At 42.6% G+C, this 16,931-nt stretch overlaps 1 protein-coding gene across 2 annotated transcripts in view; it reads right to left on the bottom strand.

Annotated features, from left to right (window-relative positions):
- Positions 1–16,931, bottom strand: part of cep89 (centrosomal protein 89) — a 132,737-nt gene that overhangs the window by 91,572 nt on the left and 24,234 nt on the right. For both annotated transcript variants that reach the window (XM_068049315.1, XM_068049316.1), the window contains exon 5: positions 5,633–5,735. In XM_068049315.1, the coding sequence (XP_067905416.1) occupies positions 5,633–5,735 (103 nt within the window). The remainder of the gene's footprint in view (positions 1–5,632; positions 5,736–16,931) is intronic.

The raw sequence follows: 16,931 nt of genomic DNA, 5'->3' as shown, positions 1-16,931 counted from the left end.
AAAAAGGAAGACATATCAGAAGCGCTGTCATGGAAGGTAGCATCATCAGAACAGATGCGTCAGAGACGGAGAAACAGTGTAGTCCAGGTAGCTGTGGAAGTTGGTGGGCTTATAATGAATATTAGTAGACAGCCTATCCCCAGAGATGGAGACAGAGAAGTCGAGGAAGGGAAGGGAAGTGTCAGAGATGGATCTAGTAAAAGGTGAAAGAAGGGTGGAAATTAGAAGCAGAATTGATAAAGTTTTCCAGCTCCGGGCAGGAGCAGGAAACGGCATTGATACAGTCATCAATGTACCGGAAAAAGAGTTGGGGGAGGGGGGCCGAGTAGGACTGGAACAAGGAATGTTCGACATCTCCCACAAAAAGACAGGCATAACTAGGACCCATGCGGGTACCCACAGCAACACCTTTTGTATTCAATTCCTCTCACAATAAATGATAACATTCTATTAGCTTTCCTAATTACTTGCTGTACCATACTAACCTTTTGGGATTCATGCACTGACACCCAGATCCCTCTGCATCTCAGAGCTCTGCAATCTCTCATCATTTAGATAATATGCTTCTTTTTTATTCTTCCTGCCAAAATAGACAATTTCACATTCTCCCACATTATACTCTATTTGCCAGATCTTTGCCCACTCACTTAACCCATTTATATCCCTTTGTAACCTCATGTCCTCTTCACAACTTACTTTCCTATCTATCTTTGTGTCATCAGCAAATTTAGCAACCATACCTTCAGTCCCTTCATCCAAGTCATTTAAATAAATTGTAAAAAGTTGAGGCCCCAGCACTGATTCCTGCAGCATACCACTTGTTACATCTTGCCAACCAGAAACTGATCCAGTTATGCCTACTTTGTTTCCCTTAGCTTTTTCCCAGAGTGGGGGATTCAAAAACTAGGGGACACGAGTTCAAAGTGAAAGGGGAAAAGTTTAGGGGGGATATGCATGGAAAGTTCTTTACGCAGAGGGTGGTGGGTGCCTGGAACGCGTTGCCAGCGGAGGTGGTAGATGCGGGCACGATAGCGTCTTTTAAGATGTATCTAGACAGATACATGAATGGGCAGGAAGTAAAGAGACACAGACCCTTAGAAAATAGGCGACATGTTTAGATAGAGGATCTGGATCGGCGCAGGCTTGGAGGGCCGAAGGGCCTGTTCCTCAGCTGTAATTTTCTTTGTTCTTTGTTCAATCTTATATTGGCCATGGATAGGTTACCCCCTACACCATGAGCTTTTATTTTCCACAATAATCTTTGATATAGCACCTTCTCAAACGCCTTTTGGAAATCTAAGTACAGTACATCCACCGGTCCCCCTTTATCACAGCACGTTACTTCAGAGAACTCCAATAAATTGGTTAAACATGACTTCCCTTTCACAAAACCATGTTGACTCTACCGGATTACCTTAAATTTTTCTAAATGCCCTGTGTTACGACCAGGTGAGAAGGGGTCTTGGGGTTCCCTCTCAGCCTTTACCTGGTTTAACCATAACAGGGTTTAATTTTTAAAAACACCGTGTTTTTAGCTCCCCCTCAGTGAATCATTGTTCACTGCTTTCCAATTACAAGGCAAAGAAATCAAATCAGACAGGTTTCCTTAGATTTAAACAAGAAAGGTAGAAGTTTATTCATCTTAAACTCTAATTTGGTTAACGTCTACGAATACGCGATGCCACCACGCTAGCATGCATATGCGATAAATGCACACGCAGATATAGAGACAGATAAAGTAGCAAGAATAAAGGGGAAAGTTTGAGGCAATATCTGGTAGTTATTTACGGTCCTTTAAGTTCAATGTGGAGTCTTTGGTTGCCAGTAAGTCTTGCTGTTCATTGGGGCCCAGTCCACGCTTTAACTTGTTTCGATGTAGGAGTCTTTTCTCTCTAGAGGTTTGCGTGTCTTCAGTGGGTCCGGAGGCCTGTGAGGAAGCGAGCAAGAGCCAGCCAGGAGAGAGGTGATCTTGTTCCATGTTCAGTTACAATCTGCACTCTGACCAAACTGGTAAGCTCAATTCAAACCTCCAAGTTGGCCAGCAGGTTAATCATGTGACTTAAGTTTTTTCAGCAAATGGATTCCAAAGCTCTCTGTGGGGGGGCGTGTAGTGCTGTCTTACACTGACAAGATGCGGATCACCACTGCCCAGACCAATCTCTGTTAACTGAATCAGTGAGCAGTTCCCACTGTCTCCTAGGCGATTGTCTCTTAGTATGCAAATGTTCTTCCAGCCACTGCTGATCTCTTTAAACAAGACTTTAAACAAGTCATCTCTTCACTCCAGCAACAGTTTAAAATTGATGTTCATGTGACGAAATTAATATGCCTCAGTATTGGCAGGTGGGGGTCCTCATGACAGCTGCTAGAACGTCTTTAATAATAGCTTCTAACATTTTCCCCATGACAGATGTTAAGCTAACTGGCCTGTAGTTTCCTGCTTTCTGTCTCCGTCCCTTTTTGAATAAAGGAGTTACATTGGCTATTTTCCAATCTAATGGAACCTTCCCAGAATCTAGAGAATTTTGGAAAATTAAAACCGACTCATCAACAATCTCACAAGCCACTTCTTTGAAGACCCTAGGATGAAGTCCATCAGGACCCAGAGACTTGTCAGCCCGCAGCTCTAACAATTTGCTCAGTACCACTTCCCTGGTGATTGTAATTTTCTCACGTTCCTCCCTCCCTTCCATTTCCTGATTTACAGCTATTTCTGGGATGTTATCATATCATCTATAATGAAGACCTGATGCAAAATACCTGTTCAATTCATCTGCCATCTCCTTATTTTCAATCGCTGCTACCTAGGAGCACCTTCACTATGAGGTCAATTAATCCTATCTTATGCTGTTCTAAGAAACTATCCCGAAAACATTCTATGAACTTCTCATCTAGGCTACCTTTGCCCATCTGATTTTTCCAGTCTTATATGTAGATTTTAAAAAATGTGACCATAAATCATGACAAGATGCAAGGCTCGTGAACAGAAAGTACAGGCCCCAAGAAAGAGTTTCAATACACATTTTTTTTTTTAAAAACAGTCTTAAAGAACAAAAATGGGTCTACAGGATCATAAAATGCAAAACAATACCAGTTTCTCAGATCTCTCAGTTAAGAGGCCTTACTATACTATCCATTGACAAATTCACAAAAAAAAAGTTACTGATTGTAAAATCAGTAATCACCCTCGAGCAAATTACGAATGGTAACTGTATTTCAACAATATATAATAGCATACAGAACAAAGTTATTAGCTAATGAAGTATACAGAAGAGGAACTAAAGAGCAATCAATGAGATTAAAATTACTTTGAGTCAATTTGCTAGTCAGAATAGTCAGAATGCTATTAACTCTTAAAAATTAGTCTATGGAGGGATGTTGCATGTATCCTAAAAATAGTCATAGCCTTGCACAGATAAACTCCTCAGAATTAATGAAAGTGAACGGGGTTAGGTGGAAATGTAGAGTAATCAGTTCAGCCATGAACTTATTGAATGACGGAGCAGGCTTGAGTGGCCTACTCCTGTTCCTAATTCGTATGTTTTCTTCAAATTATTTTTAGCTAAGTTTAAATGCCATCTGAATGGGCCAAAAATATTACAAGATATTAACATTACCCTCATAAAAATTGAACAAATTAAAACAAAATGTCAAAGGTTAAACTGAAAGACATTAGATTCGACAATGTGCTTCTCGTAAGTCAGCTTTCTTTTTGCCACATCATCATCACTTAATGCCCAAAGTAGGTGAATTTCAAGCCACACTGAGAAAATTAATTTTGCGGTTTTAGAATGAGGATTATAATCAAAATTATGCTTTTGAGTTCAGTTTTTCCATTTAGTTGAAAATTACAATTACCTGACAACAATTGGGTGCTTTGCATTAAAACATAAAACCTATTTTGGCCATAGATGAATATTCCCTAGATAGCATCAACTTATTTCTGTCTGTAGATCTATCCTTATTTTCGGAAATAATAAGATGCAATCCTGAAGATCAATCTTTAAATGAAACACGTACACAACACTTGCACTTCAAAAGAAAAACAAAAAAGACGACAGGGAGTTCCAGGAAGAAATATAACAAATTAAAAATGAGATTAAGAGATCAGATTTGTCACAGAGTCAGATGACAGCATCAGGGAAAATTATGAGAGATGATTTATCAGCACTAGAATAAATCCGGCATATAAACGTAGTGAATCACTAAGACATTACCACAGCGCACTACAAAAAGAGCATTGTGACTAACAATCACAAAAAATAAGCACAGGTTTCTGAAAATCATGTGAAACTACAGTGTTATAACCAAAAGCACAAGTTAAAATAAGCAGTTAGATTAGTTCAGTGTCTGACAGCTCTCCCTGTATGAATACCCTTTCTTTATCCAAGCCCAAAGAACTTTGATGCAGGTCACAACAACAACTTGCATTTACATAGCTCTTTAACATAAAGATCATCCCACAAGCACAAACAAAAACACCAATCCAGGATAGGAGAGATTAGAAGGGCTGGCGAAAAGAGATGGGTTTTAAGAAGATTTATAAAAGGAAGAGCAGGAGATAGAGTGCTGGAGAGATTTAGTGAAAGAAATTCATGAGTAGGAAAATAAAGGTTCACCTACTGATGGAGGGATGAAAGGTGTGGGGGCTCCACTAGAGAGATGGAGTGTTCAGGGAGGAAAGATACAGTGCTGGAAGAGTTTGCAAAAGTGGATTGGACCAAGGTCCAATTTAATGACAAGGGTAAACATTTAAATTTAAGTGGGGCAGAGGGCCAATGTAGATCAGTGAGAACAGGAACAATGGACAAATGGGACTTAGCGTAGCACAGGTTACATGTGCTAAGTTACAGCTTGTTGGAGGAAGGAGAGTGATGGAATAGTTAAATCTAGAGGCGACAAAAAGGTATGAAGATTCTAGCAGTAGAGAGGCAGAGGTAGGGTTTGAGACAAGCAATGTTGAATTGGAAGTAAGCACTCTTTGTGGTGGAGATTTTATATTGCCTGACACTAATCTTAAGGTCAAGCAAGAGCCAAAGTTGTCAACTATCTAATTAACCCCGAGACAGTGGCTGATGAGTGGGAATGGAAAAAGTGACAAGGTTGCAGCTTAGATCAAGGCTTACATTCTCCCATGTATGCATAGGGGTCCTGGTGGATTTTAACAGGCTAAAAATGCCCAGCTTACAAAGCTTCCTATTGCTGGTCCAAGTAAAAATTTCTAAAACTTCATTAATTTTGTACACTATAAACTGATCAGCTATTTATCTTAATTTAATATTTGTATGTATACCTCCCCTAGAATATACAATTCAGATAAATAAATCATGCTTACATTTGCCACCACAGAACTATAAAACACATTCTTTTGCATAGCTCAAGTAGTATTGTTACAGCAGTATATTTGGACTACTTCAACTAATCTCCTACTGTATAGGAATAACTTAGGGATGTTTCTGATGGATATGATAAAGCAGTTTGACTACCACAGGCAGCAAGTTAATAAGTAACAGATCTGATTATTGTATAACTACAGTTCAGGGTTATGACTCAAAGTGCCTTTACCCACAAATCTAAAAGTAGAGTCCAAAATGTTGTCAAAGTCATTACTGAAGTAACTACTTTTGTTTACCTCTAACTTGTCCAGGTTTTGGTTCACGTATCAGAGTGACAGATGCTACATCACAGGAAGAAATCTCAGTCATTTCACTGCTCACAGATAGTGGGGTTTCATCCTTAATAAAAAAAAATGCATAAAAGAGAAAATTAATCAGGTTCAGAAAAGTATTAAATTTCTCAAAAATTAATATCAAAATCCCAAAAACTCCAGACTTTGCACAAACAATACAAATATATTATTGTGACCAGAAGAAGACATCAATTATATTGATGCAAAAGTGCCCCACCCCTCCGAGCAGCACTACGTTAGGCAAAATAAAACTTCAGAAAAACACTCCAAAACATACAGGTTGACTTTAAAACTGAACAATTCAAGCAAATAGAAAAATTACAACATTCTTCACCTAAATGTTTCTTTCTTACTAAAGGTGACAAATTATAGTAACATTTCATTTTACCTCTACTGACCTCTTAGCAAATGAGCTATAACTGGACACATTGGGTGATACTTGCAATAAAACCAACGGTGAGACTAACAGCGCTCACCATTATTAAAGTATAAATCAGACAGAAACTTCCAGCAAATGTACATGTACATTTAATGCATATATCAAGAAGTTGCTGTCCGAGATGCCCAGCTCCTCCACAAGTTGAGAAAGAATGGCGTCTCACTAAGAGATTTGCCATTAAAATGCTTGGAACAGCCTGATGTTGATGTACTTACCTGACATATCCTCATTAAACTCGCCAGAGAAAATTAAGGCTTGGACATTCCAGTGTAAGTACCCTTCTAGTGGCATTATTTTTAATTTCTGCCAAATGACCTTTCTGCAAAGGAGTCTCATTCCTTCAGGTTCTAATTATTGTTGGAGATTTAAAAACATTAAAATATTTAATTAGTTTTAAACCTTTTCTTTTCTTCTCATTTCTTTCTCTCCCTCAATCTAATCTTTCTTTCCTCCTCTTTATGTTGCTTTTAGTATCTGATTTAACATTAAATTAAATATCCTAACTGACACTTCAGGGGTCAGACTGTGTTGCTCATTAGCAATTATTCCATCTGGCTGGCTCAGGAAATACACAGTTGCTTGCCATGTTCATACAGGTCGCAGATGCTTAGAGAGGGGAGGTGGTGGCGGCGAAGTGGTATTCTCACTGGACTAGTAACCCAGAAACCCAGGGTATTGCTCGGTGGACATGAGTTCGAATCCCACCAAAGCAGGTGGTGGGATTTGAATTCAATTAATAAATCTGGAATTAAAAAGCTAGTCTAATGATGGCCATGAAACCATTGTAAAAACACAGCTGGTCCATTAATGTCCTTTAGGAAAAGAAATCTCCTGTCCTTACCTAGTCTAGCTTACATAGAACTCCAGACCCACAGCAATGTGGTTGACTCTGCAATGCCCTCGCAAGCCATCAGTTGTACCTAACCGCTACGAAGTCAATAAGGATTGAAACCAGACGGACCACCCAGCAACGACCTAGGAACCAGAAATGACTAGGGCAAACACAGCCCTGTCGACCCTGCAAAGTCCTACTTACTAACATCTGGGGGCTTGTGCCAAAGTTGGGCAAGCTGTCCCACAGACCAGTCAAGCAACAGCCTGACACAGTCATACTCACCAAATCATAACTTACAATGTCCCAGACACTGCCATTACCATCCCTGGTTATGTCCTGTCCCACCAGCAGGGCAGAGGTGGCAGCACAGTGGTATACAGACAGGAGGGAGTTGCCCTGGGAGTCCTCAACATCGACTCTAGACCCCATGAAGTCTCATGGCATCAGGCCAAAAGTGGTCAAGGAAACCTCCTGCTGATTACCACCTACTGTCAACCCCCTTAGGCTGATGAATCAGTAGTCCTCCATGTTGAACAGCATTTGGAGGAAGCAGAGAGTGGCAAGAGCACAGAATGTACTCTGGGTGGGGGACTTCAATTTCAATTACCAAGAGTGGTTCGGTAGCACCACTACTGACTGAGTCCTAAAGGACATGGCTGATAGACTGGATCTGTGGCAGGTGGTAAGGGAACCAAGAGGGAAAAATATACTTGACCTCATCCTCACCAATCTGCCTGCTGCAGATGCAACTGTCCATGACAGTATTGGTAGGAGTAACCACCGCACAGTCCTTATGGAAACAAAGTCCCATCTTCATACTGAGGATACCCTCCATCGTGTTGTGTGGCACTACCATCGTGCTAAAATGGAATAGATTTCAAACAGATCTAGCAATGCAAAACTGGGCATCCATGAGGTGCTGTGGGCCATCAGCAGCAGCAGAATTGTACTCAACCACAATCTGTAACCTCATGGCCCAGCATATCCCCCACTCTACCATTACCATCAAGCTGGGGGACCAACCCCTGGTTCAAAGAAGAGTGCAGGAGGGCATGCCAGGAGCAGCACCAGGCATACCTCAAAATGAGGTGTCAATCTGGTGAAGATACAACCCAGGACTACTTGCATGCCAAACAGCATAAGCAGCTTGCAATAGATAGAGCTAAGCGATCCCATAACCAACAGATCAGATCGAAGCTCTGCAGTCCTGCTACATCCAGTCGTGAATGATGGTGGACAATTAAACAACGAACAGGAGGAGGTGGCTCCATAAATATCCCCATCCTCAATGACGGGGGAAACACAGCACATCAGTGCAAAAGATAAGGCAGAAGCATTTGCAACAATCTTCAGCCAAAAGTGTCAAGTGGATGATCCATCCCGACCTCCTACTGAAGACCCCAGCATCACAGATGCCAGACTTCAGCAAATCTGATTCACTCCGTGTAATATCAAGAAATGACTGAAGACACTGGATACTGCAAAGGCTATGGGCCTGGCAACATTCCGGCAATAGTACTGAAGACCTGTGCTCCACAACTTACCACGCCCTGAGCCAAGCTGTTTCAGTACAGCGACAACACTGGCATCTACCTGGCAATGTGGAAAATTGCCCAGCTGTGTCCTGTACACAAAAAGCAGGACAGGTCCAAACCAACATATCACCACCCATCAGTCTACTCTCAATCAGTAAAGTGATGGAAGGTGTCATCGACAGTGCTTTCAAGCAGCACTTGCTTAGCAATAACTTGCTCACTGATGCTCAGTTTGGGTTCCGCCAGGGTTACTCAGCTTCTGACCTCATTACAACCTTGGTACAAACATGGACAAAAGAGGTGAACTCCAGAGGTGAGGTGAGAGTGACTGCCCTTGACATCAAGGCAGCATTTACCAGAGTATGGCATCAAGGAGCCCTAGCAAAACTGGAGTCAATGGGAATCAGGAGGAAAACTCTCCACTGGTTGGAGTCATACCTAGTGCAAAGGAAGATGGTTGTGGTTGTTGGAGATCAATCACCTCCGCAACAGGACATCACTGCAGGAGTTCCTCAAGGTAGTGTCCTAGACCCAACCATTTTCAGCTGTTTCATCAATGACATTCCTTCAATCATAAAAGGTCAGAAGTGGGGATGTTCTCTGATGATTGCACAATGTTCAGCACCATTCGCGACTCCTCAGATACTGAAGCAGTCCGTGTAGAAATGCAGCAAGACCCGGACAATATCCAGGCTTGGGCTGATAAGTGACAAGCAACATTCGCGTTACACAAGTGCCAGGCAAAGACCAACTCCAACAAGAGTGAATCTAACCATCTCCCCTTGGCATTCAATGGCATTACCATTGCTGAATCCCCCACTAACAGCATCCTGGGGGGGTTACCATTGACCAGAAACTGAACTAGAATAGCTATATAAATACCGTGGCTACAAGAGCAGGTCAGAGGCTAGGAATCCTGCGGCGAGGAATTCACCTCCTGACTCCCCAAAGCCTAGCCACCATCTACGAGGCACAAGTCGGGAGCAAGATGGAATGCTCTCCACTTGCCTGGATGGGTGCAGCTCCAACAACACTCAAGAAACTCGACATCATCCAGGACAAAGCAGCCTGCTTGATTGGCACACCATCCACAAACATTCACTCCCTCCACCACTGGTGCACAGTGGCAGCAGTGTGTACCATCTACAAAATGCACTGCAGCAATGCACCAAGGCTCCTTAGACAGCACCTTCCAAACCCACGACCTCTACCACCTAGAAGGACAAGGGCAGCAGATGCAGGTGAACAAAACCACCTGCAAGTTCCCCTCCAGTTCACACACTATCCTGACTTGGAACTAAATCACTGTTCCTTCACTGTCGCTGGGTCAAAATCCTGGAACTCCCTTCCGAACAGCACTGTTGGTGTACCTACCCCATATGGACTGCAGTGGTTCAAGAAGGCAGCTCGCCACCACCTTCTCGAGGGCAATTAGGGATGGGCAATAAATGCTGGCCTAGCCAGCGACACCCACATCCAAATGAACAAATAAAAAAAAGGTTGATGACATAACCTTCCATTGCGAAATCCCATAAAAAGTCTATGGGCAAGTGCAACAAAAAGCTGGTGTTGTTCGTTCCCCACTAACAGCAAAATCCAGCCGGTAGTAAAATTTTGATTTACATCAAAAATGCTGAACATAAGCTGAAATGTTATGCAATAAGAAAGCATGACCTTACAACTACACAGTGCCTTATCATACTCATCAGAAGCATTCCAAAGTTCTTCAATTAAATGCAGTTACAGTTGTGTAGGCAAAACACAGTAACCACTTGCACACACCAAGGTCCCATAAACAACAATTAGATTTATGAGCACTTAATCTATTTTTGGTGGTGTTAGTTAAGGAAAGCAGGTTGGCCAGGACACCAAGACACCTTGCTCTTCTTTGATTAGTGCCTTGGGATCCTTTCTGTTACAAGCTTACAGGACAACCATCTTGCTTGTACTGTATCTTTATTGAACTGCCTTCTCATAGATGCCTGCAGTGAGTGCCTCATGCTAGAAGTCACATGACTATGGCAAGCCAGGAGGCACATTAGTACAGTATTGCATTGCTATCCCAAACATTCCCCTTTTCATATAAAAAAAACCCAAAAAATGCATGCATTATCATTTACACGGTGAGTTGCCCAAGTTACCCACTATGCACACAACTGTTCATGCATTAGCAGTGTTACTCTCGTCTGTGCAATGCATGTCTTTAAATCGTGCCGGTCTCTTAATGATGCGCATGCATGTTGTCGTTGGCTGCTCATCTGGGTGATTTTCCTTCTCTGGGGAGTGTCGTTCCTGTGTCACTTGTTGTTCCCACGGTAACTGTTCCATTTCCGTTGTTGGGGTGCCGTGGACATCTGGGACTCATTGTTGATCTACGGTCTGTGCAGATGGTGCGTTCACATCTTCCTGCAATGAACTTCTCCAGTTGTGAGTAAGTGCCTGCGGTTGAGATGGTATATCTGGTCGCTCACTTCCATCATGTATGATCGCAGTGACAACTGCTCTACGCAGGTCCCAAGTTTCCACTCGGGCGGACTCTTATTGAGAGCGTTGAAGGTTTGTATCCAGACTGGCTCTCCAGTGCTCAATTCTGGCAATGGTTTGGCAATTTTGTCAAAATAAAATGAAATTTGGCTTTCTGCTGTTTCACCTTGATTTTGTTACTCTTTGCATTGGACTACTTTCCATGCCTTTGGTCGGTGTGTTTCTCCACTCCAGAATTGCCTTGTCTATATCTGTGCTGGGTTTGCTCAATTTCTTTATGATTCCTTTGACAATTTTCATTGCTGCCTCAGCCTTTCCATTTGACTGGGGATAGTGTGGAGAAGTAGTATGGTTTTGAATTTCCCAATCCTTTATGAAGCAGCTGAATTCTTCATTCGTGAACTGAGGGCCATTGTCAGTCATCACAATGTCTGGAATGCCATAACGACCGAAGGGTGCTTTCAGGCCTTCTACAATCTCATTGGTAGTTGTTGAAGTCAGCTGGTCTACCTCCCAGTAGTAAGAATAGTAGTCTATGGTGACAAAATAAGCAGTTCCTGTGAGAGTGAAGAGGTTTACTCGCAGCTTCATCCATGGTCTGTCTGGGATGTCATGTGGCATCAGCAGCTCTTTAGCTTGCTTAGCTTGGTAGTCGTTACACACACGGTGCTGGCTGATGTGATCCTTGATTTCATTGCTCATGTTTGGCCAGTAGAGCACTTCTCTTGCCTTCCTCAGACACAACTCAATTCCTTGGTGGCTTGCATGGATACACTTTAGCATCTCTCCTCTCAACTCCTTATGTATAATGACGATTTCCTTTGTACACAATGCCATCTTGGGCTGTCAATTCATCTCTGTATGCCCAATATGCTCGTGACCACAGGAGTGTCCTTGATGCTTTCAGACCATCCTTTCATCACTGCTTTTTGCAACGCTTGGAGAGTTGCATCTTGTTGGGTAGTTCGCTTGATTTGAGCAATGCGCTTGTCTGTCAGATTCAATGTCGCTGCTGGCTTGATGACCTCCGGAGCATGTCGAGCTGCAGCTTCACATTGGATCTGAAAGATTTCGCACTCTGTCATAACATCCTCTACTTTCTTCATAGGGAGTTCAGCTCTCCCGACAGCATGCTGCAACTGTACAAAACTTTAGTTAGGCCACACTTAAAATATTGCATGCAATTCTGGTCGCCACATTGCCAGAAGGACGTGGAGGCTTTGGAGAGGGTACAGAAGAGGTTTACCAGGATGTTGCCTGGTCTGGAGGGCATTAGCTATGAGGAGAGGTTGGATAAACTCGGATTGTTTTCACTGGAACGACGGAGGTGGAGGGGTGACATTATAGAGGTTTACAAAGTTATGAGCGGCATGGACAGAGTGGATAGTCAGAAGCTTTTTCCCAGGGTGGAAGAGTCAGTTACTAGGGGACATAGGTTTAAGGTGAGAGGGGCAAAGTTTAGAGGGGATATGCGAGGCAAGTTCTTTACACAGAGGGTGGTGAGTGCCTGGAACTTGCTGCCGGGGGAGGTGGTGGAAGCAGGTACGATAATGACGTTTAAGAGGCATCTTGACAAATACATGAATAGGATGCGAATAGAGGGATACAGTCCCCGGAAGTGCAGAAGGTTTTAGTTTAGGCAGGCATCAAGATTGGCGCAGGTTTGGAGGGCCGAATGGCCTGTACTTTGTCAGCGATGTACATCTGTTTCCTTCGCTTATATGTCATGGCCAGATGATATCTCTCACTGGAGTAACATTCTTTGCAGACACTTTGAAGCAGATAGTAGCAGCTTGAGGAAAATGCTTGGAAGTGGCTTGTGGTTGGACTCGAGTGTCACTTTGTCTCTTCCAAGTAGGTACTGATGAAAATGTTCACAAGCAAACACAATGGCCAGACACTTGATCGGAGCATGGCTTTGTTCCGTTTGCGTTAAAGCCCTGGATGCAAATGCAACCGGTTGTTCTTGCGGCATTAGAGTTGCTCCAAGTCCTGTCTCACTGGTGTCACACTGCAGGGTGACTTCATCATTTACGTCATAGTATTTCAGCACTGGCGTTGCCGTCAAGGGTTGCTTGATTGTAGTGAATGCTGCTTCTTGTTGTGCCCCAATACTACTGCATGTCCTTAGCAGTGAGCTGGCATAATAGTTGACATTCCGATGACAAACTGGGCAAGAATTTTGCTAAATAGTTGACGAATCCAACAAATCATTGCACTGCTTTTACATCCGGTCACTGATCGCTGCTACTGCTCTCACCTTTTCGGGATCTGAGCAAAGAACATTTGCTGTCAGTACATGACCTATATACTTGACTTCGGGCAACTTTAATTGCAATTTTTTTTTTGTTCAGCTTCAGGTTCATCTGGGGAGATCTGTCTAACAGTCGCACTAGATTTTGATCGTGGTCAGCAATGGCTTCTTCCATTGCGTCCCCACATCCATCAGCTAGCAGATCATCCACTTTAGCTTCCACTCCAGGAAGACTGCTAACTATCTCATGCTGTCTGCATTGATACTCCTCTGGAGCCATGGAAATGCAGAACGGAATGCACAACCATCTGTATCTCCCAAACAGCATCCAGAATGTAGTTAGAAAGCTGCTGCTTTCATCCAGCTTCACTTGCCAGTAACCATCCTTCGCATCCAGGGCAATTAAGATATTTACCTTTGCAAGTTGTGGCAAAATTCCTTCGATGGTTGGCATGGGATGGGGAGATCTCGTCAGAGCTTTATTTAGACCCTTTGGGTCAATGCACACTCTCAGCTTTCCGGGTTGTTTCACTGCTACCATGTTGCTAATCCATTTTGTCGGGGTTATCACTCTCTTGATTGCTCCCTTCCTTACCAGCTCTTCTATCTTATCTGTCAGACTGCCCTAGAGCAGCTGGAACTTTCCCTGGCAGATGCTGAATTGGTCTTACCCTCTCATCTACTTCAAGATGATATTCTCCAGGAAGACATCCTAAACCTGTAAACACATCATTGTAATCTTCTAGGATCTGTTCCGCGGTCAATGGTTTAGTGCACTGCGACACGTTGCGGGTTACCAGTTCAAGCTTTAGACTTGTTCCAGCTGAGATGAGTGGCTTTTGCTTGCTGTCCATGATCTGGAAGTCCAGATCTTCGTTCTTGTCATTGCATTGGGCTTTCAGAGTAATTTGCCCTCTAGGCACTAGTACAGTGTCATAAAGAGAATAAGATGAAGAAAAAGTGTGCTTATGATAGATGCCAGGTAGAAAATACTATTGAGAACCAGGCTGAACATAAAAGGTCCAGAGGGGAAGTGAAAAAGCAAAGAAGAGAAACAAAGAGAGAGCACGAAAAGAGATTGGCAGCTAGCATTAAACGGAAATCCCAAAGTTTTCTATAGGCGTATAAGTAGTAAAAGGGTAGTAAAAGGAGGAGTGGGGCCAATAATGGACCAGAAAGGGGATTTACACATGGAGGCAGAGGGCACAGCTGAGGTATTAAATGAATACTTTGCATCTGTCTTTACCAAGGAGGAAGATGCAACCCAGGCAATGTTGAAAGAGGAGGTTAGTCAGATGCTGAAGGGGTTTAAAATCGATCAAGAGGAAGTATTAGATAGGCTGCCTGTACGTAAAGTGGATAAAACACCAGGACCGGATGAGATGCATCCAAGGATAAGGAGGGAAGTGAGGGTGGAAATCGCAGAGGCACTGGCCATAATTATTCAGTCTTCCTTAATCTTGGGGGTGGTGCCAGAGGACTGGAGAATTGCCAGTCAGTTTAACCTCGGTGATGGAAAAACTTCTAGAAAAAAACAATTTGGGACAAAATCAATAGGCACATGGACAAATGCGAGTTAACTGAAGAAAGTCAACACGGATTTCTTAAGGGAAAATCATGTTTAACTAACTTGCTGGAGTTTTTTTGAGGAGGTAACAGAGAGGGTTGATGAGGGCAATGCTGTTGATGTGGTGTACATGGACCTTCAAAAGGCTTTTGATACAGTGCCGCACAACAGACTTGTGAGCAAACTTGTAGCTCATGGAATAAAAGGACCGGTAGCAACATGGATACAAGATTGGCTGAGTGACAGGAAACAAACAGTAGTGGTTAATGAATTTTTTCGGGCTGGAGGAAGGTTTGTTGTGGAGTTCCCCAGGGATCAGTGTTGAGACCCTTGCTTTTCCTGATATATATTAATGACTTAGACCTTGGTGTACAGGGCACAATTTCAAAGTTTGCAGACGATATGAAACTTGGAAACATTGTGAACAGTGAGGAGGATAGTGCAGAACTTCAAAAGGACATAGACAAGTTGATGGAATGGGAAGACAGGTGGCAGATGAAGTTCAATGCAGAGAAATGTGAAGTGATTCATTTTGGTAGGAAGAACATGGAGAGACAATATAGAATAAAGGGTACAATTCTAAAGGGGATACAGGAGCAGAGGGACCTGGGTGTATATGTGCATAAGTCATTGAAGGTGGCAGGACAGGTTGAGAGCGTGGTTAATAAAGCATACAGTATCCTGGGCTTTATTAATAGGGGCATAGTGTACAAGAGCAAGGATGTTATGTTGAACTTGTATAAGACACTAGTTCGGTCTCAGCTGGAGTACTGCATCCAGTTCTGGGCGCTGCACTGTAGGAAAGATGAGAGGCACTGGAGAGAGTACAGAAATGATTCACAAGAATGGTTCAAGGGATGAGGAATTTCAGTTATGAAGATAGATTGGAGAAGTTAGGACTGTTTTCCTTGGAGAAGAGAAGGCAGAGAGGTGATCTGAGGCATTCAAAATCATGAGGGGTCTGGACAGAGTAAATAGAGAGAAATTGTTCCCACCCATGAAAGGATCGATAACGAGAGGGCACAGATTTAAAATATTTGGTAAGAGAAGCAGAAGTCAGATGAGGAAAAACGTTTTCACGCAGCCAGCCGTTAAGGTCTGGAATGCTCTGCCTGAGTGTGGGGTGGAGGCAGGTTCAATTGAAGCATTCAAAAGGGAATGAGACAGTCACGTGAAAAGGAAGAATGTATAGGGTTATGGGGAGAAGGCAGGGGAATGCAGAGTGAATTGCTCTTTCGGAGAGCCAGTGCGGACATGATGGGCCGAATGGCCTCCTTCTGCACTGTAATGATTCTGTGATAAAGCCCCAACCTTACTTTAGTGGGCTACAGTGTCCTCTTGGAAAAGAAACAGGTCCAATATTTCTTCAGGTTGACTATGAATTCCTCAAAAAATATTTTACCAAAAACAGAATCACTTTCATAACAATTTGTATTACTTCACACCAGGCAGCATGCAAGTGAATCGGCATTCTACCTCGTCTAAAGCCTCAATATCTTTTCTGTAGCTTGCAGCCCAATACTGTACATAGTACTCTAACTGAGGTCTTATTAAAGTTTTATGTAGGTTCATCATTACCTCTTGGCTTTTATATTCTATACGCTGGAGATTGAATTCAATTAGCTTTATTTTCCACAGCGTTAGAAACCTGAGGGGAACCTATACCTCATGTCCCTGTGCTTTTCCACAAGACCAAGTCTACTTCCATTTAGAGTATAATTAGTGCCATAACTTATTTCACCAAAATTTATCACCTCATAATTACTGACATTGAATTTTATATGCCACTTTTTAGCCCATCTTAACATCCCCTCACAGTTATTTTTAAATCTTCTAAATAATTAACCAGATTTCCTGTTTCAATATCACCTGCAAATTCTGACACCATCCCATCAGACCTATATCTAAAATCATGGATATACAGTGAACAAAAGTGACTCTAGAACTGAAACCTGTGAGACACCACTAACCACTTCCAACTAGTCAAAAGAAAGTCTTGAACTTTTACTTTCTTTTCTTCCTGCTAACCATTTTTTAATCCAGGTTGCATCAGACCCCCTAAATTTAGACACCTTAATCTTCCCTAATAATCGTCCATTTGGTACCTTGCCAAAGATTTCCTGAAAGT

This window comes from Heterodontus francisci, chromosome 17 (assembly GCF_036365525.1).
Source record: "Heterodontus francisci isolate sHetFra1 chromosome 17, sHetFra1.hap1, whole genome shotgun sequence".
In the NCBI taxonomy this organism is placed as follows: Eukaryota; Metazoa; Chordata; class Chondrichthyes; order Heterodontiformes; family Heterodontidae; genus Heterodontus; species Heterodontus francisci.
The sequence above is the reverse complement of the archived record's forward strand: the minus strand, read 5'-3'. Positions and strand labels throughout refer to the sequence as shown.